At 45.1% G+C, this 27,076-nt stretch overlaps 1 protein-coding gene across 1 annotated transcript; it reads right to left on the reverse strand.

The window, feature by feature from the left end:
• Nucleotides 1-231: 231 nt before the first annotated feature.
• LOC115480952 (acidic leucine-rich nuclear phosphoprotein 32 family member B-like) lies at nucleotides 232-25,184 on the reverse strand. Its single transcript, XM_030219936.1, has 5 exons — nucleotides 25,017-25,184; nucleotides 10,173-10,322; nucleotides 1,297-1,419; nucleotides 575-770; nucleotides 232-356 (listed from the first exon to the last, which is right to left on the reverse strand). Exons 1-5 carry the CDS (start codon nucleotides 25,068-25,070, stop codon nucleotides 232-234), a joined length of 648 nt encoding a protein of 215 aa, XP_030075796.1. The 5' UTR covers nucleotides 25,071-25,184.
• Between the last annotated feature and the right edge of the window lie 1,892 nt (nucleotides 25,185-27,076).

The raw sequence follows: 27,076 nt of genomic DNA on the forward strand, positions 1-27,076 counted from the left end.
ACTGAAGTGGGACTGAAGATAAATAACTGTTTCACCTTAAAGCGCCTCCTACACATCTGCATCTGTAGGAACAAAGGTGCTCCTGTTCTGAATAGAGGCTTCTGCTGTAGCCACCTCGACTCACCAACTAAGCACAGTAGATACCAGCTGAAGGGTGTCATTGGCAAGAAGATAATATGTCCTGATATACTATAACCCCCCCACCCCAAAACACACACACACAAAATGCTGTCAACTCACCTCATCATCTACACCATCCTCCTCTTCCTCTCCATCTAGCTCATCTTCATCTTCATCATCAATGGCATCCTCATCTAGCTCCTCTTCCTCCTCATCTTCTTCGTCTTCCTCACCCTCTGGGAAATGAAACCAAATATGAAAACAGCACCCACCATGGAAAAGATTCCAAGTGACCTTCCCCCAAAATTCCATCAGGCCCTTCTTAAGGAACCATGACAGCAGAACAAGCCAAAAAGTTGAGCCTGAGACCTCCTATAAAAGAGGCAGGTGTTACAGGTCAGGAATAGAGCCTCAAAGGTTAACCCTCCCCCCCCCCACACACACACAAACTTGCCTTCCCCGTTTTCATCATATTCATCATCCAGTCCATCAGCTTCTGGGTCTGAGTCAGGAGCTTCCTGGTCATCTGCATCGAATCCATCCAGGTATGTGAGCTGAGGAAGAAGCTCAAACACGCTCTCCCGGTAATTGTTCAGCATTGTCACTTCGCAATTAAAAAGGTCCAAGCTTCGCAAGTTCGGCAATTTCTTCTGCAAATTGAAAAAATACAACAGAATATGAAGTGATCCCTTTTCTCTTCTCTACTGCAAAATACAAGATTGAGCTCTGCAGCAAACTTCCCCACTGCTGGAATTTCTGTGGAGGATCAAAGACCCTACCCCACGCTCCCATCCTGTGAAGACTGTCACAATCATCAACCTGGATTTCAAAGTCTCCAACACATAATGTTGAAAACAAACAGCAAGCTGGTATATTTCCCAATACCAGCCCAAGAAAGTTAATCAATTACTGTGTCACCAACCAGTAGTAGCTGTGTGCAAATCACAAATAAAAACACCAGAATTTTAAAATATACTTACGCACAGAGAAGGGTGTCCATGGGAAGTGACAAATGTCAGAATGAGAGAAGGGGGATAGACAATAAGTAGCTCATCACACTATCTAATTTTTCACCTACCAGCAGCTACTGAGGCACCCCATCCAGGGTATAAGCCTACCACAGGTCGCATACAGCCCAATGTGAATGTTCCCAACTCCCCCAGCTTTTTCACTCACCAGGGGCTCCAGCGTGTTGATGTCTTTAATTTTGTTGCCGCTCAAGTTTAAGTGTGTCAGATTTGGGGTTCGCTCTGCTAGAACCTCTAGGCCACCAGAGATTCGGTTGTCGCTCAACTCCAACTGGTGTAGAGGCGAGGGCAGATAAAACAGGCAAGACATGAAAGGTAAATGTCAGCACAGTAAACCTACCAGACAGCCAGCAAAAATTAGTTCATTAATTCCAAGTCCCATATCCTTGTCCAAAGCACAAGGCGCAATCCTTTTCTTGTGCCCAAGAGTATACACTACAGTTTTCCCACATTAAATAAGATTTTCCATTTCTCTAACCATTTGTTGCCCTCTTCTGCCACCCTACATTCCAGTATCCCTTCAAAAAGTAAAGACAATTTTGTGGTGTCTAACAAATAATGTTTCAGAGACTCAAGCATGAGGTAGCCACAGGGCAGAAACCCATATTTGAACCCTTTGCTCAAGAACATTACCTGGGCTTCCCCTTCTACTCAACCCCTTATCCTCCTAGTCTTTCTTATCTCAAACTGCATAGAAATCAAGGCTGGGAACTAATTCAGCGAGTTCATTCACAGCTATCCAGAACCAATGCAAGTTTTGGGCACCCTAGGCAAACCTTCAGCTTTAGAACCCCCCACCCCCCAGTTGTTTTTTTTAAAGGTCCCTAGCCAATCCGATTCCTCCCTCCAATATCAATATTTTAAATTAAATCACGATTACTTCACCATTCTATATAAACACATAATTGGACATCATAACAGGGGCTATTTTGAAAGGTCATTCACTTGGGTCAATGGCTATTTGTAAGTTTACCTAACCTTCCTGAAGGTAAACACTGATGATAGTTCTTTCTGTCTGTGTGACTGTCATGACCCAGTGGTGTGGCCCCCTCCCCACAAGCTGCTACCCTAAGTGACCACCTAGTCTTGTCTAACAGATTGGTCAGCCCTGCAACTATCCTGGGATTCTTTTTCTCCCTATTTTCTTTGTTCCCTCCTCACAACTTACCCAATCTAGTTACTGCAATGATGGCCCTCCATCAGAGGCCTTAAACCAGGAATCTTTCTTGAAACCAAGCAATCCTGAGTCCTACCATTGTGTATACTCTTTACACAAGGGCCACAGTTCCCCTCCCCCTCCAATAGTACTAATAAAAGCTGCCCATACATCATCCCCAGATGATACAGGAGGAGTGTCAGACCAGATAAAGGTTCACATTTCAAAATTTAATATAGTGATACTGCAAGTAAGATAAAATATTCAAGTCTATATTAGAATAGCAGCTGTAGAAAGAATGAAATCATTTAATCAGGCTTAAGTTACATTTGTAGCTATAAGGGAAGAAAAAAAAGAGGTATGAATTACTACTCTACTTTCTGAAGAGAATTGTCTCTAGCCACAATACCTTTGGACAAGCAGTATTCACTTATGTTCATGTTCTTTTCTGCACACTGTTGAATACTTAGTTTACTCATGTGCAAAAGGAGAAAGCACCTCGAGGACCAGGACCACCAGCATGTACAACCTACCATCTCTGGTGAAAGTAGAAGAATACTGGAGTTTTTCCACTGAGCACCAGCCCACATGTACTGGTGACATGGAAAGTTCAGTTTCTTTACCCCCATCTGCTGGTAGGCAGGGATAACCACCCAATAGTTCAGGATGGTACAGGCCATGTATGACAAATCTAATGACGCCAAGAAATTATTCGTTTAGCAAAATTTGGACCCCATTATAGTAGGCAAAGATGACAATGTGGAAATAAAGCAAACAAATGTTCAGCATTATTTTACATACTTTGCTGCTTCATGAATTAATACAACAGCTTTTAGCAAGACAAACTATACTAATCTTACTTCCCAAGGCGAGTTACATTCAGGGAAAAGAAAAATGAAGAAGCTAAATGAAAAACACTGCATGGCTAGACAACAAAAAATTATTAAATTTAAAAAAAAAAAAAAAAAAGCATGGCATCTGCATGCCTCAGGGGGTATCAAGACACTCATTCACCCAATCAGTACAGAAAGACTTGCTGATTTTGTTCTGTTACTGCAATATTCACTTGAGGGAACAGTATCAACGTAGAACACGCCTTAACACTCCCCCCCCCCCCTCCAAATTACCTTTCAGGACCCAGACAACCCCCTCCCCAAAGATTTTAATACCCTGAAAGCATGATCATCCCACATTCCTATAAAAAAGGTACTTTTAAACATAATCAGGTAAGTTTCCAAAAATCATTTACTCAGGTAAATGGGCTATTTGAAACCTACTCACCCGTCCTTCTGGTAAAAAGGTACACTGATGGTTCCTTTACTGTGTGGTTGTTGCGATCTATTGACTTAGTCTGACTGAGCTGCTCTTTGCTGCTGCCCTAGGTGATTGTTTAATGATTAGGCCAGCAATGGGACAGTGTAGAGAGATGTCCATTTTCACGTCTTTAGACAGAACTGAAGTCTCTTATTACCTCTCCCAAACCTATCCTGGAGGAACCCCAAGCCAGTCCAGTTTTCAAGATATCCACAATGAATATTCATCAGTTAGATATGAATGCACTGCCTCCATTGAATGCAAATCTAACTCATGAATATTCATTGCAAATACCCTGAAAACCTGACAGGCAGAGGTTCCCCCGGGACAGGTTTGAGCACCACTGCCCAACGTGGCCAATCCTGATTCACAACCCAGCAACTTTAGGTCAGTAGGCAAGTGCTTCTCAACCTTCTCCTGGAGGCACACCAAGCCAGGCAGGTTTTCAGGATTACCAAAATGTACACACAGGAGAAATCTGCGTATAGCAGAGCCTTATTACATGCAAATCCATCTCATGCATATTCATGAAAACCTGACTGGCTAGGTGTGCCTCCAGAAGAGGGTTAAGAAGCACTGTAGTAGGCTATAGCATATACTAGCTGTACATGTGCCTCTTATGCTTCTTGGTCCTAATTTACACCCATAGTACCTTATCTTTGATAATTCTTTTATTATCCTTTAAGGACCAGGTGCATCTCAAGCCTGCCAAGAAATGCCAATCCCTCTTCCGCATGAGATCCTCCACAAATGTACAATTTACAAAATTATTAAGATTGATCCCAGTAAGTCATCTGTCCTACTCCTGGCCTGCAGGAGCCTTACCATCCTCACTCTGTACTATCTGGGGTCCCCTGTAAACCATATACTTCTTTATGGTAAAATTATGTCTTACCTGATAATTTTCTTTCCTTTGACGCAGATGAATCCAGGAACTAGTGGGTTAGGTCCGCCTACCAGCAGGTGGAGATAGAGATAAACTAAAGGCAGTGATGCCAGACGGCCAGCTCCTTCCTCAGTTAGTATGTCATTCATAAGCATTTGCCAAGGCAAAAAATATGAAACCAATAACCAGAAAACATCCTCACTATGAAAAATAGAACCAAATAAGAACTTCAAAATAACTGCAACTTGATCCAGAAATCGGAATCCATTCCATGTTCCCATATCTGTCTGAATAGCCACACTGCGAGGAAAATGAAAAAACCGTCGGGAGAAACTAGGGAGGGATCCTGGATTCATCTGCTGCTTTAAAGGAAAGAAAATTATCAGGTAAGACAATTTTACCTTCCTTGTCACTTGTCACTTGCAGCAGATGAATCCAGGAACTAGTGGGATGTACCCAAAGCATTCCTTATGTAGGGTGGGAAGCCGACGCTCCCCGAGCCAACACTCCCGCCCCAAAACTCGCATCCTCCCAAGCAGACATCTAGCCTGTAATGCTTTGCAAAAGTATGACGGGACGCCCAAGTAGCCATCCGACAAATCTCTTCCAGAGATAAGGCCGACGTCTCCGCCCAAGAAGCGGCCTGTGCCCGAGTAGAATGCGCCTTCAGGGCCACTGGAGACGCCCGCCCTTGTAGCAGATAAGCCGCTCCAATGGCTTCCCTAATCCAGCGAGCAATGAAAGCCTTAGAAGCAGCCTCACCTCTTTTCGATCCCGACAAGAGCAAAAAGAGATGATCCGAGCGTTGAAACTCGTTAGAGATATGCAAGTACCGAAACAAGGCTCTCCGCACATCCAGGAAACGAGGCAAGGCAAACTCCCCTGGATAACCCTCTCTTCGAAAAGACTTAGGATAAACCGCCTGATTGACATGGAAAGCCGAAACCACTTTAGGTAGAAACGACAGCACCGTCCGGATTGACACCCCTGCTTCAGAAAACTGCAAAAAAGGATCTCTGCAAGACAAAGCCTGAATTTCAGAAATCCTCCTAGCCGAAGCAATGGCCACCAAAAACACTGTCTTAAGCGTTAGATCCTTCTCAGAAACCTTATTCAACGGCTCAAACGGTGGGGCCTGGAGGGCTCGCAGTACCACATTCAAATGCCATGTGGGGCACGGCTGCCACAGAGAAGGCCGAAGCTGAAGAGCCCCGCGTAGGAAATAGACCACATCAGAGTGAGCTGCTAAAGAGGAACCGTCCAGTTTGCCTCTAAAACAAGCTATCACGGCCACCAGCACTCAAAGGGAATTATATGCCAACCCTTTTGAAGACCATCCTGAACTCCAGAATAACCGGAATGTCCGCCTGAAAAGGCGATTCAACATGCAAAGCACACCACGCCGAGAAAGCTTTCCACACTCGTGCGTACACTGCTGAAGTAGACTGCTTCCGTGCCCCCAAAAGAGTGGCAATGACTGGTCCTGAAAATCCCTTCTTCCTCAGCTGCCGCCTCTCAATAGCCAGGCCGTAAGACCAAAGCGGGAGGGATTTTCCATCTGAAATGGCCCTTGATGCAGCAGATCGGGAGTCACCGGAAGTTGCAATGGTGGCGGGGTGCTCGAACGAGATCCGCGTACCACGGCCATCGGGGCCCGTCTGGGGCCACTAGAATGACCGGCCCCCGACGTCGCCCTATGCGGCAAAGAACTCTACCTATCAGAGGCCACGGAGGAAAAACATACAGTAGCTGTTGCTCCAGCCATGGCTGGAGAAAAGCGTCTGGATCCTGGCTGCCGTTTGCGGCTTAAGAACTGGGGAACTTTGGCACTGCAAGCCATGGCCATGAGATCCATTACTGGTCTTCCCCAACGTTTGCAGATCAGACGAAAATCCGCTTGAACATTGTCTTGACCCGCAATGTGCACTGCCGACAGACTCTGAACATGCGCTTTCACCCATACTAGAAGACGAGACGCTTTCACTACCAAGGGAAGACTGCGAGTGCCCCCCTGCCGATTGATGTAGGCCACCATCGTGGTGTTGTCCGAGAATACACAAACCTGCCCCTGCAGAAGGTCCTGAAAACTCCACACCGCATTGACGACTGCTCGCAACTCCAGACGATTTATCAGCCAAGTCACTTTGAGGGGTCCATGATACCTGGGCTACTTGATGAGACAATGGGCTCCCCAGCCCGCACGGCTGGCATCCGTCACGACTACCACCCAATTGGGAGAAGGCAGAGAAACACCCTTCTGCAAATTGCCTGACCGGAGCCACCACGCGATACTATCCCTGGCCCGGCTCGATCAAGGAAGGCGTCATTGATAATCCAGCGACGTCGGCGACCATCTGCTCAATAAGAAATTCTGAAGAGGCCGCTTGTGAGCCCTTGCCCATGGAACGACCTCCAAAGTCACTGTCATGGAACCGAGGAGCTGAACATAGTCCCACACTCAAGGAGTGTGACGACTCAGTAAGGTCTGTACCTGAGAAAGCAATTTGATCCTTCCACCACCATTACTTTGGAAAAAGTGCGTGAGGCAGTGGCCATCCCGAAAGGAATGTCCCGAAACTGGAAGTGCTGACCAAGCACTACAAATCGGACAAATTGCTGATGGGGCTGCCAAATGAGAATGTGTAGGTAACGCTTCCCTCAAATCGAGAGCCGTCAAAAACTTGCCTGGTTGAACAGCAGCAATAACTGCCCTCAACGTCTCCATGCGGAGCTGACGAACCCGCAAAAACTGGTTAACTTTTTCGAGATCAAGAATAGGCCAAAAAGACCCTCCTTTCTTTGGCACCACAAAGAAGATGGAGTACCGACCTCTGCGCCTTTCGAGAGGAGGAACAGGCACGATAGCCCCTATCCTTAGCATGCCTCACAAACACTGCAGAACCGCTGTCCTCTTGGACTGTGATAAACAGCGGGACTCCAGAAAAAAATCTGTGATGGGATTGAAGAATTCTAAAAATTGTAGCTTTTCTGCACTACATTGAGGACCCACTTCTCCGAAGCTTCCCGAGTGGACCTGCACCCCATCATTGGGAGGATCGAGCCGGAGCCCCCTGATGAGAGGGAGGGAGGGGGTTCCAGCCAGACGCTTCTCGTTGCAAAAGGAAGAATGCTGCCCAAAATGAGAACGCTGGAAGGCTGCGTTGGAGAGCCCCGGGCGATACCGTTGCGACTCCCTGAACCATGACCTCGAAGCTCCCTGCCTGGGCGTAGACTTGGTTCTATCCTCTGGGAGACTGAGATTTGGAATCCCCCAAATCTTTAACAACCTTTTCTAGGTCTTCCCCAAAAAGCAATTTCCCTTGGAAAGGCAATTTAATAAGCCGCTGCTTAGAGGCCATATCCGCGGCCCAATGATAGAGCCACAGAAGACGTTGAGAGGAAACGGTGAAGGCCATGAGTTTGGCCAAAGCAGGACCCAATCATACAAGGCCAAGTACACCAGCCCAATATCCATCAGGGGCAATTGAGCAGCATCCGACATATCCAACTCAGAAAATGAATCCATGACAGAATGTAGGCAACTGAGACAAGCTCTATCCGCATAAGAACTAAACAGAAAGCTTGAAGTGTCAAAGTGGCCACCTCAAAGGCACGTTTCAGAGGCCCCAGCCGTCTGTCTTCATATCCTTGAGTGCCACACCACCTTCCACTGGAAGAGTAGTGACCGCCGTCACCAGAGCCTCTACCCTAGGTAAAGCAAACTTCTCTAAACGATCCACTGAAACTGGATACAGCAAGGCCATAGCCCTGGCCACTTTCAGCCCCTCTTCCGGATCCGCCCACTGGGCTGAAATCAACTCTTCAACAGCTTCATGTACCGGAAAGGTCTTAGAAGATCATCTGGTACTAGCCATATTGGGGTTGACCGCCTGAGAAGCCGCAACCTCAGGGTCCTCTATATTCAGGGCTTCCAGCGCGTGAGAGATTAAGCAGGACGACAACTCCTTATGGAAAATCCACACGGCGGAAGAGTCCTCCAGTTGGTCAGCGAGGTCACCGTCCTCCACATCCTCTATCCCCGTCTGCTCCGAGAGCGCCACCACAGAGGGAGCTGCAGGCGACTGTATGCAGGACCCCTCCAGAGACCCCCTAAAAAACCTAGGCTTTTTAAGGGAGGAGAAATCCTCTGGGGAAAAACCCCAAATCTCTTGGTTACCCCCAGACCCCCTGAGATGATCAAAGGCTGAAGCTGTCGCAGCCGCGTGAGGGGGGTGGGGGCACGGCCCTTTTCAACAAAAACGCCTGATGGAGTAGCAAAATAAACGAAAACCCCTCCCCCCGCAAAAGAGGTCACAGCCATGGCACCTGCACTACCGCCCACAGTGCCTGACGCCCCCCCCCCCCCCGACTCCCCTACCAGCGTAGAAGAAGCTCTGCCCAAAACCACTACCGGAGCCGGCTCCATGACTGACTGCAAAATGGCACGAGAATCACCAGGCTCCAGGCGGGAAACCACACTCTCGGGGGGGGGGGGGGGGGGGGGGGGGGGGGGGGGGGCGCACCACTGCTCCTTCGAGACCCGCCAAATCAGCGCAGCCCGCGCTGCAAAGGCCTGCCGCCGAACGCCGTTTCCCGCATCAGGAACAGCGTTTCACCACCTCCACTGCCATCGCCCGCCCCCGAACAAGAACCCAGCAGGACATACCCCGAACCGGGAAAGTGCAGGAACTGACGGCTGAGCCGAAAAAAAAAACCTCTCTGACTCCACTTCAAGGCAGACTCAGACAAGCAGGCAACAGAAAACAGGACTCGGACAGCAGTAACACAAACCTGCTCTCAGTGAGGAGGCAGAAACAAACAGGGAAGGAAAGGAACAGCAAAAGCCTGTTCAGAGGGAATTTGAGGTGCAGCAGGGACCCAGCAACTGAGTATGCTGCCAAAAGAGACACCACCAGTCCGCCACCCCCGGCTCAAACTGGCCACCGGCCCGGTGCACCCTCAGAGGCCTTGGGCCCAGGAGCTGGAGAAAAAGCCGCCCACCACCTGCTGTGATAGAGACATACTAACTGAGGAAGGAGCTGGCAGTCTGACATCACTGCCTTTAGTTTATCTCTTATCTCCACCTGCTGGTAGGCGGACTTAACCCACTAGTTCCTGGATTCATCTGCTGCAAGTGACAAGGAAGGTGATATTCTCCTCGAATCCAATAGCAAATGCACATGTCACTCAATGTTGCCAGTTCATTAGTTCATTCCCACAGAGGAAAAAGGCCAACACTGTTGTGTTAGTATTCCAAGAGTTAAGACGCAGAATTAAAATATAGGCAGATGGAGGAACTGCAGTCAACTCAAGAACTGCATATAAACAAACTCTTCTGCCTTCAATCCTGGAGTAGTTTCAAAGTGAACAGTGAAGCCAGATTGATTAATCCAGAGCCGAACACTGGAAAATTCAGGAGTGTAGAGTGGCAAATACATGGAAATACTGAAGGTCTCTTCATAGCAGGAGCACATTCAGAATCCAGCCTACAAATCTTGACAAATTCCACTGCTCTCCCACATTCATGCAACATATCCCACACAAGACACACCCTACCCTCTAATCTCCAGGTCTTACCACAAAAGTTAGGTGTCATTCCCCCCTCCCCCAACATATATACCATATTCCAAGCAGAATGAGCCCCAGACTCCATACACACCCACCTTACCTTTCGCAGTTTGCCAAGCTTCGGTAGGTTGGAGACAGACACGAGATTGACGTTAATCATACTGAGGAACTCCAGGTTCTCAAAGTCAGCAGAAAGACCAATGATCTTTCCATCATCTGAGCGGCAGTTGTCCAGAACCAACTCTTTCACCTGGAGAATTTAGACACAGGTAAGCAGGCAAAAATAGAGAGATTTGGTGTGAAAGGAGCTCAAATTTTAGGGCCAATCATTCACCCTTCAGCTATCATCTTCCAAAGGACAGCAGCCCTAGGGCAACAGGGAAGAGAATCACTAGAGAATACAAACAAGGGCAGGCAGACAGACACAAATAGGCTTAAAATTACCCCAGAATAGCATCAATTGCCATTTTTACCAGAGCAAGGACTTTTTGCAACAAGCCAAGTTTCACACAATTTCCCCATGTCCTTCCACTGGGGTTAAATTAAAACCAGACATCAGATCAACACTTCCATCCCCTTTTTCCTCCTTTGGTAAAGAAGGGGCACATAGGCAACTGACCCACTAAGACAATCAAGGTGAGGTACAGGGGACAGGGACATAGCCCCACAATTAAGACATGTGGGACCTGTTAAAAAAATTCATCCCTGCAGAGATCACAACTGGTTTAAAACTACCCCTATGAAGTCAGCATCAGGTGCTTCCTTCTTGAAGGAAGAAAAGTTCCTAGCAGCCTCAGCCTCTCTCCCCAACAAAAGAAAACCCAGCACACAGGATACAGTATAATGCCCTTGACAGGAAGTATCTGACCCTTGTCACCTTTTCTAATCATTTTGTTAACCCCAGAACAAGCTACTTTCATTTCAAATGCATCTCACCAAGATCCTCATGGAAATTCCAGAGCTAGGAGGGAGAGCGAAGGAAGAGAAAGGCAAGGGGAAATGTAAAAATGCTGCAATTCATCTTTTTGCAGTGGGAAGGACTATGCATACTCTGGTGCCCATATGTCTAGGACGAACTACTGCGCATGTATTGCAGAGACCATGCACACATCTAAGTCCTAAAGCCCCAAGCTTGTGCCTGCACAGCTCAGCATCCTTTCAGACTCCTGATCAGCCCAACAGAGCACTTACAGGCATGCTAGGAATGAAAGGGAGGGAGAGAAGGAGGTCTCCTGCCGACAGTGAGTCAGCCTGTTCTCCCAAGCCATTATACAGTCAGACCAGTCCTCCAGAGTGTGCGCACTGCAAACTCTCGTCAGCCGGGCATAGGGCCAGCACTTGCAAAGGGTTTTTCCTGTTTTGTATCTAAGGGAGAAGTGTTTGGCCTCAAAGCCTCCACTACAAACCTACAGAGAAGAACTCTGACATGAATGGCTCCAGAGCCATTCTACAGAAAGCAGGTCAACAAACCATCCCCCTTCCAAATCCACAATCTCTATGTAGACAAACCACATTATCTTTCTCCAGACAAAATTATTTTTATTAAGAAAACAAAACAGTCTTCTAGCGATTCAAATTACCCCAATCTGAAAGTGGCCTGACAAACCCCTTTTTGTTCTAATTTCTGGGTGTATCCTTTCCTGCTCCCACAAACTTTCTGGTCTAGAAATGTCCCATTTGTATGCACAACCGCCCCACCACCCACATATATAGGGTACACATTCACAGCTAGCATTTATGGTAAATGGCCATCATTTGGGGCTACTATATAGTATTTAGTTTCTTACACCTCATCTGGAAGCCCAAAAGCAATCAAAGCGGTAATCATTCAGGTAGTGCAGGTAATTTCTGTCCCTGAAGCAATCAAGGGTTAAGTTCCTTGCCCAAGGTCATAAAGAGCTGCAATGGGATTTGAACCAGGCTTCTCTGATTCACATTCTGTTGCTCTAACCATTAGGCGGTTACTCCATTTTAGAATGCCAGAAAAGGTCCAAAAAAAAAAAAAAAAAACCCCACCACCATTAGAATCTGAGTTATTGTCCAAGAAGTGCCATCTGGTGTAGGAAAGAACCCCCCGACCAGGAGGAGATTAATGAAAAAAAATTTTTAATCCTTCTATGCCAGGTCAGTTAAAGAAACACCTCCAGAAAGAAGGTACAGGATGTTCCCAGTTGATGCAAGTTATATGAATTCCCACCCCAGGGGAATCATAAGCCAAATCTGGAACACCACCTGCACTCCCCTAACCACAAGGTATAGCAGAACTCCCACAGTCAAATAAGCTAAGGTTTTAGAGCAAGCAGAATTTTGGTTTGTAGCCTCAATCCATGTCTCCCCCTCCAAAAAGAATAGATGATGCTCCGTGCAGTGTGGTATCCCCAACCCCCTAAATATAAGCAGACAATCCTTGAGGAGGAGTGGCCTAGTGTTTAGGGTGGTGGACTTTGGTCCTGGGGACCTGAGTTCGATTCCCACCTCAGGCACAGGCAGCTCCTTGGGACTCTGGGCAAGTCACTTAACCCTCCATTGCCCCTGGTACAAATAAGTACCTATATACAGTATGTAAGCCAAATTGGCCTGCCATGAGTGGGAAAGCGCGGGGTACAAATGTAATAAAAATAAAATAAATCCCCAGTATTATTCCACCCCCCCCCCCCCCATCTCAAACACTTTTCAGAGGAACCAGAGGCAAACCCCTCCCCTCACAGCAATTGTCGCAAGGTGAATAGGGGAAAAAAAAAAAAAACACTTGACAACTAGGAGTCAAACAACTGGGAATAAGTTAAGAGCCGGGATAAAATTGTTTTTCCTAAATCATATTTTGTGCACGTGTTCATCACCTAAATTTAAATTTTGCTCATTTGTTTTCCTTCTCTCTGCCCCTTCCCCAGCTTTTTCCTAAGGCCTAGTCTCGCACTCCAAATTCCAAGTGACCTAGTACCTGGGCTCTTTTGCAGCCCTGATACAGTACAACTCCGATTACCCAAACTATCCTCTATAGAGGATGGTCTGGATAATCATAAATTCGGACAACTGAACATTTTTTTTCCAAAAAGGAGAGCATACTTTTAGAGAGTTACATGTTGAGCATTATTCTTTATTTTCAATTATAAATGGGAAAAATATCAAACTATTTGTGATGTTATTAAATGTTTACGGTATACCAGGCATAATGTGATAACTGATGAGATTATGATAAAAATAGGAAAAGATAAGGAACAAAAGCAATCCAGATAATTAAGCAACCGGATAGTCTTACTGTATTTGTACCAGATTTCTATGCTAGTCTGCTTACTCATAAAAGAGGAACCAAGTTTTTTTTTAATATATATATATTTTTTTTCAAAAGGTCTAGCAGCTTCCTCTTTGGATGACTTGCACATGATGTAATTTCTTTTAAAGATTCAAAATTCTTAAATAAAGATAAGGTGATGAATTTTCCCCTATAAAAATTGGAGGCTGGTTTCCAAATCTTGATACAAGCTACCTTCTACAGTTACCTGCCCCCCCCCCCCCCCCAATGTATTCCTGGGGTAAAAGAGAAAATGCCAGCAGAGCACAATAGGAAGACAATTACATAAGAACATAAGCATTGCCATATTGGGACAGACCAAAGATCCATCAAGCCCAGCATCCTGTTGCCAATCCAGGTTACAAATACCTAGCAAGATCCCAAAACAGTACAACACATTATGCTGCTTATCCTAGATATAAGCAGTGGAATTTCCCCAAGTCCGTCTTAATAATGGCTTATGGACTTTTCTCTTAAGTTATCCAAACCTTTTTTAAACCCTAACTGCTTTTACTACATTATCCAGCAACGAATTCCAGAGTTTAATTATAAGTTCAGTGAAGAAATATTTTCTCCAATTTGTTTTAAAACTTACTACTTTGTAGCTTCATTGGCATGCCCCCTAGTCCTACTATTTTTGGAAAGAGTAAACAAGTGATTCACGACTACCCCGTCTTACTCATTTAATAGATCTCTACCATATCTTACCCTCAGCTGTCTTTTCTCCATGCTGAAGAGCCCTAGTCGCTTTAGCCTTTCCTCATAGGAAAGCCACCCCCCCTTTATAATTTTTGAAGCCCCTCTCTGTACCATTTCTAAATTCCATGTTTTTTGAGATGTAGCGACTAGAATTGCACAAAGTATTCGCGCCTGGAGCGACACAAAGGCATTACAACATCCTCATTTTTGTTTTCCATTCCTTCCCTAATAATACCTAACATTCTATTTGCTTTCTTAGATGTCACTGCACACTGACCAGGGGTTTCAATGTATCAAACAATGACCTCTAGACTCCTAATGTGGAACCTTGCATCACTTTAGCTATAGTTTGGGTTCCTCTTTCCCGCATGCATCACTTTGCACTTGCTCAAATTAAATGCCCAGTCTCATAAGGTCCTCTTGTAACTTTTCACAATACTGTTGTGATTTAACGACTTTGAATAACTTTGTGTCATCAGCAAATGTAATTACCTAACTAGTTACTCCCATCTCTAGATCATTTACAAATATGTTAAAAAGCAGTGGTCCCAGCACAGACCCCTGGAGAACCCCACTATCCACCCTTCTCCATTGAGAATACTGACCATTTAACCCTACTCTTTTCTTTTAACCAGTTTTTAATCCACAATAGGACATTACCTCCTATCCCATGACTCTCCAACTTCCTCTGGAGTCTTTCATGGGGTACTTTTGAAAATCCAGATACACAATATCAACTGGCTCACCCCTATCCACATGTTTGTTCAGCCCTTTGAAAGAAATGTATATACTCTGTAATTTTGTTCTTTATAATATTCTCTACCTGGCACAGACGTCAGGCTCACCGGTCAATAATTTCCCAGATCGCCTCTGGAACCTTTTTTAAAAATTGTCATTACATTAGCCACCCTCCAATCCTATGCCTGATTTTAAAGATAAATTGCATATTATTAACCATAGATCTGCAAGTTCATTTTTCAATTCTATCAGTCGTCAGGGATGAATACCATCCGGACCAAGTGATTTGCTAACTCTTCAATTTGTCAAATTGTCATGTCTTCCAGGTTTAGAGATTTGATTCAGTTTATCTGATGCACCAGTGCCAGATATGGTATTCCAAAGCAAAGAATTTAATCTCTCCACTACGGCTGTCTTCCCCGAGTGCCCCTTTTACGCCTGCCTCAGTCATCTAGTAGTCCAATCAATTCTTTTGCCAACTTCTTGTTTCTAAAATACCTCAAAAAAGTTTTTCTTTGCGTTCCTTATCAGTGCTTTGTATTTGACTTGCCATTCTTTATGCTGTTTATTAATTTTCAGTCTGATCCTTCTTCCATTTTCTGAAGGATTTTCTTTTAGCTCCAATAGCTTCCTTTACCTCACTTAACTATGCTGTCGGGGGTGGGGGGGGGCACTATGGGTGGGTGAGAAAGGAGGCATTTGGAGGGTGGTCTGGAATGTGTGTAGCTGCTACATTTATTTGGATAGGGCAGGGAAGGAGGCACTTTGTGGGGGGCGGTTCCAGGATACGTGGGTCGTTTGGCCTTCCTCCCAAGCCAAGTATGATAGCAACCTTGTGCTGCTGGTAGGAGCGCCCACTGTGCACACCAATAGTATGCTTCTTCCCCCCACCCCCTCTTTCCTTGTTCCTGCAAACCACCTACATCCAAAAAGGTAAAAAGCTCTAGAAACCAGTTTGAATGTGGCAGCCTCAACAAAAGTCCTCAAAATATCCCCGCACTTCCTTCCTGGTCCCCACTGAAGTGAAAGTGCAGATGGCTCAAAACTCCAGCACTGTTCAGTACAGCGGTAGAAAAATACTGCCACAACACAGCTCCCTAATGCTCAGCACTAATAACTATGAACAGTTTGGATTTGCTGATGAATTGGGGTACCCTGTATATAGCTTTGGATAAATTTTGACAAGATTAATGAAACAGAAGAACTATTTAAATACAGTTCACCCCACTGTTTACTGGAAAATTCCAGAGTTCATTTGAAATTTTGAAACAATGACTAGATTTCAAAGAGTATCTTTCCAGCTAATCTAGCAATATAGCACTCACACTTATCAAGAATATTGCAGTGAGGCACATGAGGTCTAACTACAGGCCCATTGCATCTATCCCATTGTTTACTAATATTATGAAGAGATCATTAACATCTCAACATCTTACTTGGATAAATTCCGTATCCTACATGCCTCACAATCAAGCTTTCATAAACATTATAGCAAGGAATCAGTTAGTGGAGCTATCTTGTCTGAGTGGAGAGCTATGATAGGTAGAGGTCAAAGGGCTCTGTTGTTGCAATTTGATTTATCTTGCACCTTTGACCTGGCTGAACATAGTCTTATGGTGACAATTTTAAGTGCTATTGGACAAGATCCTTCAGCTTTCAAAAAAAAAAAAAAAAAAACCTCCCCTCTGCTTGGAAGCCACAATGTGGAATTCCGCAAGGCTATCCATTGTCCATCATGTTCAATGTCTTCATGAGCTTGTTGGGCTATTACATACCATCTCTTGGTTTTAAGATTTTTTCCTACGCAGACAATATCACTATAATACCTACAGACAATAGGCCCACGGATACTCCATGTCATATAGCAAATAGTATAAAGTTTCTGTTGCTTGGACAAATGAATCATATTTGGAATGATCTTCTTTGTTTTGAAGGCTTACAATTCCATTTTTTAAGTCTCAACTGAAAATACTAGGTGTACTGTTTAACTGTCAACTTACACTAAATTTGCAAATATCATTACTGGTTAAGAAGTCCTTCCCTTTGTAGAAATATCTCTCATATAAACAACAAACATTGCTCAATAACAGACAATCAACCCAATAACAAAAGTGCAACTAGAATGACAATACACTTTTAGAAGTTGTTCCTCTTAATGAGGAAATTGCATACGATTTAAAGCCTTACTTTACTCTCAAGCTTTTAGGTTGTTTGTTCAGAGTTTGCCAATATCACAACTGGACTACTGCAATCTATTCTTTGCTGGTAGCCCAAGACGAAATACAACTATAGACAGTTCAAAATACTGCTGGCAAGTTCATTTTTTCAGCTCAATTTATTTTTTATTTTATTTTTGTTACATTTGTACCCCGCACTTTCCCACTCATGGCAGGCTCAATGCGGCTTACATATACAGGTACTTATTTGTACCAGGGGCAATGGAGGGTTAAGTGACTTGCCCAGAGTCCCAAGGAGCTGCCTGTGCCTGAAGTGGGAATGGAACTCAGTTCCCCAGGACCAGAGTCCACCACCCTAACCACTAGGCCACTCCTCCTCCATGTTGCCGCCCAAACTAAGTTTAAAGTCTGCACTATAGTTTATCAAATCTTGCAAGGCCTTGCCCCATCATTCCCCCCCGGGGGGTGAGGTGCTAGACGGGTTTAACAGGAATGCTTATATTGGGGGGGGGGGGGGGGGGGGGTTCAAGAACCTAAACCATATCACTCTAAGAGTGCCTATAATGCTCTCCTGTCCTTCGTTCATCTGTTCTGCCTGGAGTAAATGGCCACCAAGGAGTAGTGCATGACATTTATGAATCTCACATACACTGAGCCAAGTGAGATGTGCAGTGAACCTGTGCAGGCACCTTGGCAAATTCCCTCCTCTGCATATATTTGCATGTTATTTGTGTTGTTCTTCAGCACATGTGCTAGTTCCTGTGTTTGCCTGAGGATGGTGTGCTTGCTAATGTGGGCGCTAGTACGGCGCTAATGGCCTCTAGCGCCCACATTTGCTTCTGAGCATCGAGGCCTTCATTCTTTTTTATCCAAGTTCTTTATGATGGTTCTAACAGTAAATGAAGGAAAATAAAAATCACTTAACTAAGAGCTGCCTTTGGGGGGGGGGGGGGGGGGGGGGGATGCTTAAACTACAGAAGGTTGCCAAAAGATTTCGATACAGCACAGCAGCTGGGATTCCCTGCAACAGAACTGGGTCAGGAGCACTACAGATGCTGGCCCTAACATCTTTTGTTTTTTTGGACTATCTTGAGCAAGGGGAACTGAACCCTGATCTCCAGCTTGTGACTGGACCGCCACCCTCTCCCAGACCTGATTTACTGACGTGCATACTGGTGGTGGGGGGGGTTGGCCTTTCATATAAATTTCAGGTACAAATTTTTTTTCAAGCGTTACAGTGAAAAAAGTGAAATTTCACCATCATCCTAATTATTCAAAAGGAAAAAACTGCCATTTTTTTTGTTTTCAAATCATTTTATAACACTAATCTTATTTCATTCTCCAGTAAAAACATGCAGGCAAAACTTCTCTACAGCTGTCAAGATGTATACAAAACCACACCCACAGCCCAGGTGAAGGTCACCACAAGCTGTAGATAAAGAACTACTACTATTAATCATTTCTATAGCGCTACTAGAAATAATACAGTTTTATATATGCGTAGGTGCATACACGTGTGTATGGGGGAGGAAAAGCTCCTCCCAGACAGCTATCCCCACCTCTAACATAGGCCCAAGGAAATCCGGATGCTGCAAGATTGCATGTCAGGAAAAACTTGTCTGTGCACACTCTGACATCACATCAAAGTATGAGCATAACTACTGGAAAAAAAGGGAAAACCATAAACAAAAGAATAGCTTACAAACTAAATATGGAAACATGCAGTTTTCCAACCAACGGCTCACAAAACAAGAACAGGGAAGGGGGGGGGGATCTATGCACGAGTATCAAACTCTGGTCCAAAGTCCACCAACAAGCATGATTTTCAGAGTAATTAAAATACTTATTATTAACCGGTAAATACTGTATACAAATCTCGGCAAAAACGAACCTGTTGGCGGAGGTCCCTCCAAAGCCGGACACGGGGGGGGGGGGGGGGGGGGGGGGGGGGGGGGGGGGGGGAGGGACAGAGAATCCAGCCTTTGTGAGTGGACTAGGTGAAGATGGAGGGCTGGAATGAGGCAGTCTAAAAAGTCAAAAACAAAGCTATCGGAGTTAAACTGGCCCTCTCAGCCAAAGGGAAAAAAAACATACTTGATTAAACTTGTTTACCTTAGGAAAATCTGGACCTGTTTCACCTAAACACATAAGTACATGTAAGTACATAAGCATTGCCATGCTGGGACAGACCAAGGGTCCATCGAGCCCAGCACCCTGTCACCGACAGCGGCCAAAAGAACAAGCAATTTGTACCGCTCATCCTAGAAATACTGTACTATTCCCTTGTCCATTCAATAACATTCTATGGCCTTTTCCTCCAGGAAGCCGTCCAAGCCTTTTTTGAAGTCCGCTAAGTTAACCGCCTTAACCACCTTTTCCGGTAGCGAATTCAAGAGTTTAACTACTCGTTGACTGAAGAAAAATTTCCTCCGATTCATTTTAAATTTACCACACTGCCGCTTCATCGCATGCCCCGTCCTAGTATTTTTGGAAAGCGTAAACAGACGCTCCACATCGACCCATTCCATTCATTATCTTATAGACCTCTATCAAATCTCCCCCCCTCAGCCGCCTTTTCTCCAGGCTGAAGAGCCCCAGCCTCTTCAGCCTATCCTGATAGAGAAGTCGTCCCACCCCCTGGATCATCTTTGTCGCCCTTCTCTGCACCTTTTCCAATTCCACTATATCTTTTTTGAGGTGCGGTGACCAGAATTGAACACAATACTCGAGGTGCAGTCGCACCACGGAGCGATACAACAGCAGAATATCCTTATTTTTGTTATCAATCCCTTTCCTAATGATATCCAACATTCTATTTGCTTTCCTAGCCGCAGCAGCACATTGAGCTGATCCCTTTCTCGGTCCGTGACTCCCAACGCTGAACCTTGCATGACGTTGTTATAGAATGTATTTAACCTGTTTGTGCTAAATTCTGGCTTTTCTCTCTGGCAATTGGTTTTAGGGAGTAAGATGGGAAGCCAGTCAAAGACAAATGAAGACAGAATATAGACATACATGTCTCACAAAAGCTTTAACACTTAATATTAATACTCCAGAGACTCTGGTCACGTGAGCATCCACATCTGGCACTTAACCTTTAAAAACAAACACACTAATAGAATAAAGAAAGCAAAATGGCAAGAAAAAGAGAAGGGCAATAGAGTGAAGAAAACATTTTTTCAGTATCCTAAACTCTGGTACTTAAATTTTCCATATGTATTTCCACACCTGCTTATAGAAGACATTTTTTTAACTGCCCACATGAATCAGAGCCATAAGTAACATGGTCCTAGAAGAATTCAGACCTGTAATGTCACACACAGGTCTGGTTTATCTATAAAAACCCTGCTGTAATCTATAGTTCAAGCTCCAACAGAGGGAGCCTTTCCCTCTTAACACATAAATGGCAGGCCATGTCTGGACATAACTAAGTGGGCCAGTTCTAAACTTTGCTCCGGCTACAGGTTATTCACAATCACCACGCTGTGCTATCTGGAGAGGAGAGTCTGAAGAGTGAAACGGAAAAGATTTACACAAAACAGAAAAAATAAAACTGTGGTATGCAAACGCATCTCATGAATATTCATTGTGAATAGTCCTTAGTCAGATGCACTGGTACTTCAGGGTTAGACTGAAAACACATACCCCTCACTGGGTATGCCCAGCCTACATACTGTGCAATACCCAGCCTACCTGAATGTAACTCATCTTGAGCTACTACTGAAAAAGGTGCGAGCAAAATCCAAACAAAACACAAGGGCAGCCACTAGCGGCTAACTCAACTCACAACATGGAGGCCACTACAATCAAGAGTCTAGTATATACAAATCCAATTTCTTCCTGATCTATCCACAGCTGTGTGTCCTTACTCGTGTTGATTTGTAAAGCAAATACCTCTTTGACTAAAAACCTTAAGGAATTAAGTAAAAGTTTTTAATTATGCACCCCAGAAGTGCTGAAGGGACTGACTGATCAGAGACCAATACACATACTGCAGACACATGGAAAGAAGAACTATCCAACAGACACTGAAAGAACAACTAGAGAAGGGTTTGGGGGAACAATTATTCATAACATGAAATGGGCAGGAAAAAAAAACAACCTGTCTCAGGCCCAGGTGCACTAAACTTTAATGACCCTTTAACGAAGAAATTTTCAACCGTAGCATGCATTAAAGGCCATTTTCCGACTACGCTAGCAGCCAACGAAAACGGAATGCAAACGAGTAACTACCATTGTAATGTGGACAAATCGGGATGCACTAACCTACGTCAGACGGGGGCGGGCCCAGTTCAGGGAAGGAGAGAGACATCCTGAAGACTGCAGCGATCAGATCTTCTTGCCCGTGCGGCGCCTTCATACAGAGGTGAGAGGCGCTGCGCGGGCCCAGTAATGCAGAGGGGGGGGCGGGAGGCGGAGCTGTGGGAGAGTAGAGAGAAAGGAACAGGAAGGGAGGGGCGGGGACTGCTAAAATTTGGAGTTTCTGTGCGGGGGGGGGGGGAAGCGGGGAGCAAGGCCGTCCATACAGGACGCTCCTGACGAGCGCATTTGCCCCCTCCCGATCCTTTTTTGATTTATGTTTTTAGTTTTCTATTTAATGCAGGGGGAAGCAGGGAGCCATGTGTTTGTTTGTTTTGACGTTTGTGGCATGCGCAGAGCAGCCAGAAAAATGCTTGGCGCTCTGCACATGCTTTAGGGGCCAATTACCTATGGGGATTACACCACTTTAACGAATGATTAATACATTGTATTTTTCAATACTGCACCAAATATGTTCGACTTGTTTTTTTAGTGCATTCTTCGTTTTTTCAAATTCGTTAAGGACTTTTACGTTTTAGATTTTTTTATGTTTGGTTGATGCACCTGGGCGTCAGTGTCATGCAAAGGTTTTAAATCAGTCAAGGTACAGCAGCAACTCCAAATGCTCAATTTAAAAGGCCCATGATTGCAATGTGTCAACAGAACCCTGGTACGCAGCCACTAGCTGGGACGGGATTTTATTTTTATACTAAGGTGGGGGAGGTGTTTTACCTATTCCCAAAAAAGTGACACACAAGAAACCATCTACCTTGGCAAATGCTGGCAGATCAAGAACAGCAGAACCAAAAAGCAATCAAGCTTGTTTCAAAAATATCTAGCCAAACCTGCTTTTAAGCAGTATTTCCACAGCAGAAATATGTTTTAATTAACCTTTTAACCATGACTACACAAAATGCCTTTCAAGCTCTTGTGATCATCTACTGATGACTGCAAAAACTGTCACCCACCAGTGTTCATCAGTGGTTTGATGTGAGGGGAGGCTCTTCTGGGTCTAAGCAACCCCATACATAGGGCATACAGTAACATGATGAAAATTAAAGCTGCTGGCTACCAAAGACCAGGTGGTTAAGGAGAGCATAAAACCATGAAATACAAGTGACCTTGTAAGGGGCAGTGAACCAGGAAGGACAATGTACAGGAAATACCAATTATATAAGCTTAAAAACTATAATGAAGTGGGACAGGGCCTTATAAGTCTCTCCAAAATCAATGGGCAAGCCACAGCTGCAGATCATGAAACCTGTAACAGCACCTACCAAAGATGAATGTATTACCACCAGTGAGTCGGGTTCAACACAAGGCCATAGGCCTGGTCAGCCAGCCAGCACAAGTTATATGAACCTAGAGTCCCTAAACACCAATATATGCTTAATTTTTAGATATGACCTCTGGAGCAGGAGCTTGACCACATCTGTACCACTGTACCAAAGTTAAGGTTCATCACATCAGCACAAGTCCTCACAAGTGTATGGAAGCCTGTGAAGATCACACTTTAAAAGTCATAAATATCAATATCAAAGTGCAGTTTTCACAGAGATTTTCAGCGGCTTCTGCCTGCATTTCCAAAACTAAAATTATTTTTGTTACAAGAGGTCTCAAGATTAAAACAGAATATCCCAATAAGAATAAAATGCTGGTAAAGTCAGATTCTTTTTAACTGCTCTAGTCAGCTCTGCCCTGCTCAGAGCATCACAGCAAAACATCAACTTATAAGCACCCCAAAAAATACCAGGAATCCTCTACCTTCTAGAAGCTAAAACAAATTGATAAGTGGAATATGGTGCCCTGGGTACATCTTTTACTCTTTAAGGCTCACAGTTCATAGCTTAAAATTTTAAAACCTGCTCCTGAATAAGTCCCCAAATTGACTCCAGGTCAGATGGGAGAGGGGAAAAAAAAGTGTGTGTGTGTGGTGGTGGGGGGTTAATAATAATACAACCTGAATTTTAACAATATTTTCTTTGTATTTCTTAAGTGACAGCATGTTGGCCTAAAATGCTCTCCTCCAATTCACTAGCAAGTTAGCTAAAGCCATTTCACCACTACTCAAATATATGATCCATGCTCTGTGGGTGTACAAAATAATTCAACAGCGGGTGTAGAAGCTTATCATCGACTTCCCACTCCTCTCTGGCCTGCAAAGTCTTGTTTATACAACAAAGATCAAGAAGTGTACCTGCTTTAAAAGGTTGCGTTTATATCGCTCTTTAAATATCTTAAGTGTATATACGTATACAACTGTGGTAGATCTCACCAACCTCTTTCCCTCCCCCACCCAATGGAGGCATTTTAAGCCTGAATAGCTGAACTACTAATATAACCTCAGAACTATTAGGTAATTGGAGTCAGTAGTAAATAGTGTTGAGAGCCCAATAACCGTTTTTTTTGTTGGGGGGGGGGGGGGATGGTAGAGGGAGATTGAGATGTAACAACTGAGAAAATAAGGTGTTGCGGTACATGCATTAACTACTTAGGGGGTAGGGATCCACGTTGCCTCCTGCTAGCACAGCAAGGTCGCCCCACATGGCCGATCCATTATCACGGCAATAAAAATATAGGGGGGGGGGGGGAGCAGCGGCCGACCTCCTCGCCGGCCCTGCTCGGGAGGTTAGCAAACTCAAGAGATGCAGTATGAATGCTGTGTCAAAACCCGAAAACTACTCGCTCCTTAAGCCCCAAAGAACGTGGTGCCCCCCCCCTCACCCAGAATCAAAGAAGGAAAAAAAAAAAAAAAAACATCTCAGCCTCGATATATTAAAAAAAAAAAAAAAAAAGTTTAGTTCAGGATGAAATACAGAACTTTATTTCATACTGCATGGCAGCCCCAAGAGTGCAGATCACGGGGTATGGGTGGGGTGGACGGTATAGGCGGGGAAGAGAAATTAGTAAACCGCCTAACCCCCAACTCTAACCCTCCGTCCGGCGACGGCACCTTAACCCCCACTTACGTCCTAGGCGGTCGAGACTTACTTGTTGTTACACTAGCCACCTCAAAATGACAAGATTTGCATATTTTTTAATAAATAAAAAAAGCAGGAAAAGGCTGTTACACTAGAACCAGGTACTCAAAATCCGGTACCATTTTTTAAAAAACATTTACAGTAAGACATGGAAATCAGAAACGCATACCACCAAAAATTAAAATATACAACACAGACGTACCCCTCTCCCCCCACAACAAATATAAGTGGCACAAAAAGAAAAAAAAACACCCGAGGTCGGTAAAGGGGACAACATGGAGAGGAGAACCAAATCGAGATTAGACACGACACCCAACGACTAAATATCTTCATATTTTTTTTCTTCAAATTATCAGAATGCCCCCTCCCACGCCAAGCCCCAACCACCTCGTCTGTGCAGGGTACAAGAGTAGCCTTGTACCAGCAGCACAGCCACCGATCAAACCCTGTAGGACGTGGGGGGGGGGGGGGGAGTATCGGGACACAGCCACGTGTTTATCACCCCAAACGTTCTACTCAACAGCCCCGGATCGGAGAACGAGGAGTGTAATTTTTTTACGAATGCCCTGGGAAGAAGCGTCGCCAGGGCCTCCGGGCCGCCACCACGTGCGCGGCCGCTTAAAAAAAAAAGTTGGCGGAACCGAGCCTGCCCCAAAGGATGTGGCGGAGAAACAGAGAGAGAGAGAAAAAAAAAAAACAGCTGAGGGGGGGATATTAGGAAAGAGAATCGGGGCTACCTCCGAGCAACCCCCTCCTACCTCTGCCGGTTTCCTGTTCCTCAGCTCCAGGTTCAGCCGCTTCTTCATTTCCATCTTCCTCCTCGTCCCCCTTCACCCAGGAGGTGCAAAGATAAAAAGAAGTTGGCGAGCAAGGGCCTGTGCGCCAGAGAGAGGAAAAAAAAAAGTAAGTGAGGAGGAGGAGGGGGGAGAGAGGCGGATAGAGGAAGGCGCCAAAGACACAAAGGGGAGGGGGAGGAGAAGTGGAAACTCGGCTCTGCCCCCCTGTGGGGGAAGGGCTGCGGTGCAGCTGGCGCCCAGGCCATTCGTTCGCAGAGAGCCCGCGCGCGGCCATCTTTGCAATCCAAGCCAACGCAATTACAGCTGGAGTGGAGGCTGGGTGGGTGCGGGGGCAGGACAGTCAGAGAGAAAAACAAATCTCAACGTGTGAAAGAGAAGCAGCCAGGGTTCCAGACCGTTTGTTTATGTATTTACTGGCTGTCCTATAGTATTTTGAAAACTGCTGTGGAAAACAAGCAACGATTTAACGAAAGCCCGCGCTTTTTTTTTTTTTTTTTATTCCGTCCGCTCACACTCGTTCCAATTGCCGCGTTAAGAGTCAAGGCGCCCGAACAGGCCGTAGGCCGAGCCAGATCTGGAGTTTATTCGCTTTGCATGCGTGGAGTTGCAGTTCTCGAAATTTCCCCTCTGGGAAACCCTGAAGACAGGGGAACTACGTCTCCATGCATGCACTTGGGGGCTCGGCTCGCTCGACCTTACAGTGGGGTGAGGTGGCACTGTGGCTTGCTTAACTCACAGATTGAATCTAGAGAGGGAGGAGGGTGTTGGATCTAAACTACGTAGGAAAGGAAGCATTTATTTTACTATAACACCTTATTACACAGGAAAACGAGTCGACTGACTAGCCAGTGATCAGCGTTTCTCCTTTGCGTTAGTGAATTGCTTCCTTTTCCTCTCCCTCAAAGATTAAGTACTTGGTATTAATTTCAGCGAATGTATTAATACTTTCATGATCTTGTTTTTTTAGTATTTTATTTTGGAGTACCCTGTCTACATAATTATTCCAATTCACCGTCTCCCAAAACAGTATTTTGGAATCTTACCCAACTCACAAAAAATTCTGTGCAAATTTAAAATTTTGATGGAAGAGATGAAGGGAATACAATTTTTGTGTGGGTCGATGGCAACGTTCTGACATTGAAAACTAGTCAAAAATGTTTCCATACTAGCAGATGAAGATAGAGAGAGAACTTAAGTAGCTGGATTGGCCACTGTCGGAGACACGATGCTGGGCTTGATGGATCCTTGGTCTTTTCTCAGTATGGCGGTGCTTATGTACTTATGTAGCTATATATGGTCGTGCAGCTAGCTTCTCAGTATTCTATCTAGCATACCTGTGCAACTCTGGATTGATCTGGTTCCTAGCCCATCCCCTGGTACCTGTTGACCCTGGATCAGGGTTGAGGTCCCTTGGAATATTCAGAGTAAACCTGGTGGTATCTCTCCCTCCTATGTTCCCAGGCATCTGTGCCTTGGTTTGTTTGCCCCAGCTATTCTGCCTCTTGGTTTAAAAAAAAACACCCAAAAAACTACAACAGGCCCCTGAGGTAGGAGTGGAGGAGTAGCCTAGTGGTTAGTGCAGCAGACCTTGATCCAGGGGAACTGGGTTTGATTCCCACTGCAGGTCCTTGTGACCTTGGGTAAGTCACTTAACACTCCATTGCCCCAGGTACCAAAACTTAGATTGTGAGCCCTCTAGGGACAGAGAAAGTACCTGCATATAATGTGTAAGCGCTGCATACATCTAGTAGCACTATAGAAATGATTTAGAATGATTTAGATATAGAAAGGTTTACTGGGGAGTTTTAAAAAAAAAGGAGGGGAAACCGGATGGTGGCGCACCCTTCAGCACTCCTTATGTCAGTGCCATCAGAAGCCGCAAAGTGCTGCTCCCGTTGTGGAAGCCAAAGAGCAGCAACTGAAGGGTGTGATATGTGCACGTGTCAAAGTGCGCCAGAATCGAGGTTGTGGGCAGGGGGGAGCTCAGTTTCGGGAGACAACACGGAGGAGCCAATTCCCAT

The sequence above is a fragment of the Microcaecilia unicolor genome, chromosome 11, assembly GCF_901765095.1.
Source record: "Microcaecilia unicolor chromosome 11, aMicUni1.1, whole genome shotgun sequence".
In the NCBI taxonomy this organism is placed as follows: Eukaryota; Metazoa; Chordata; class Amphibia; order Gymnophiona; family Siphonopidae; genus Microcaecilia; species Microcaecilia unicolor.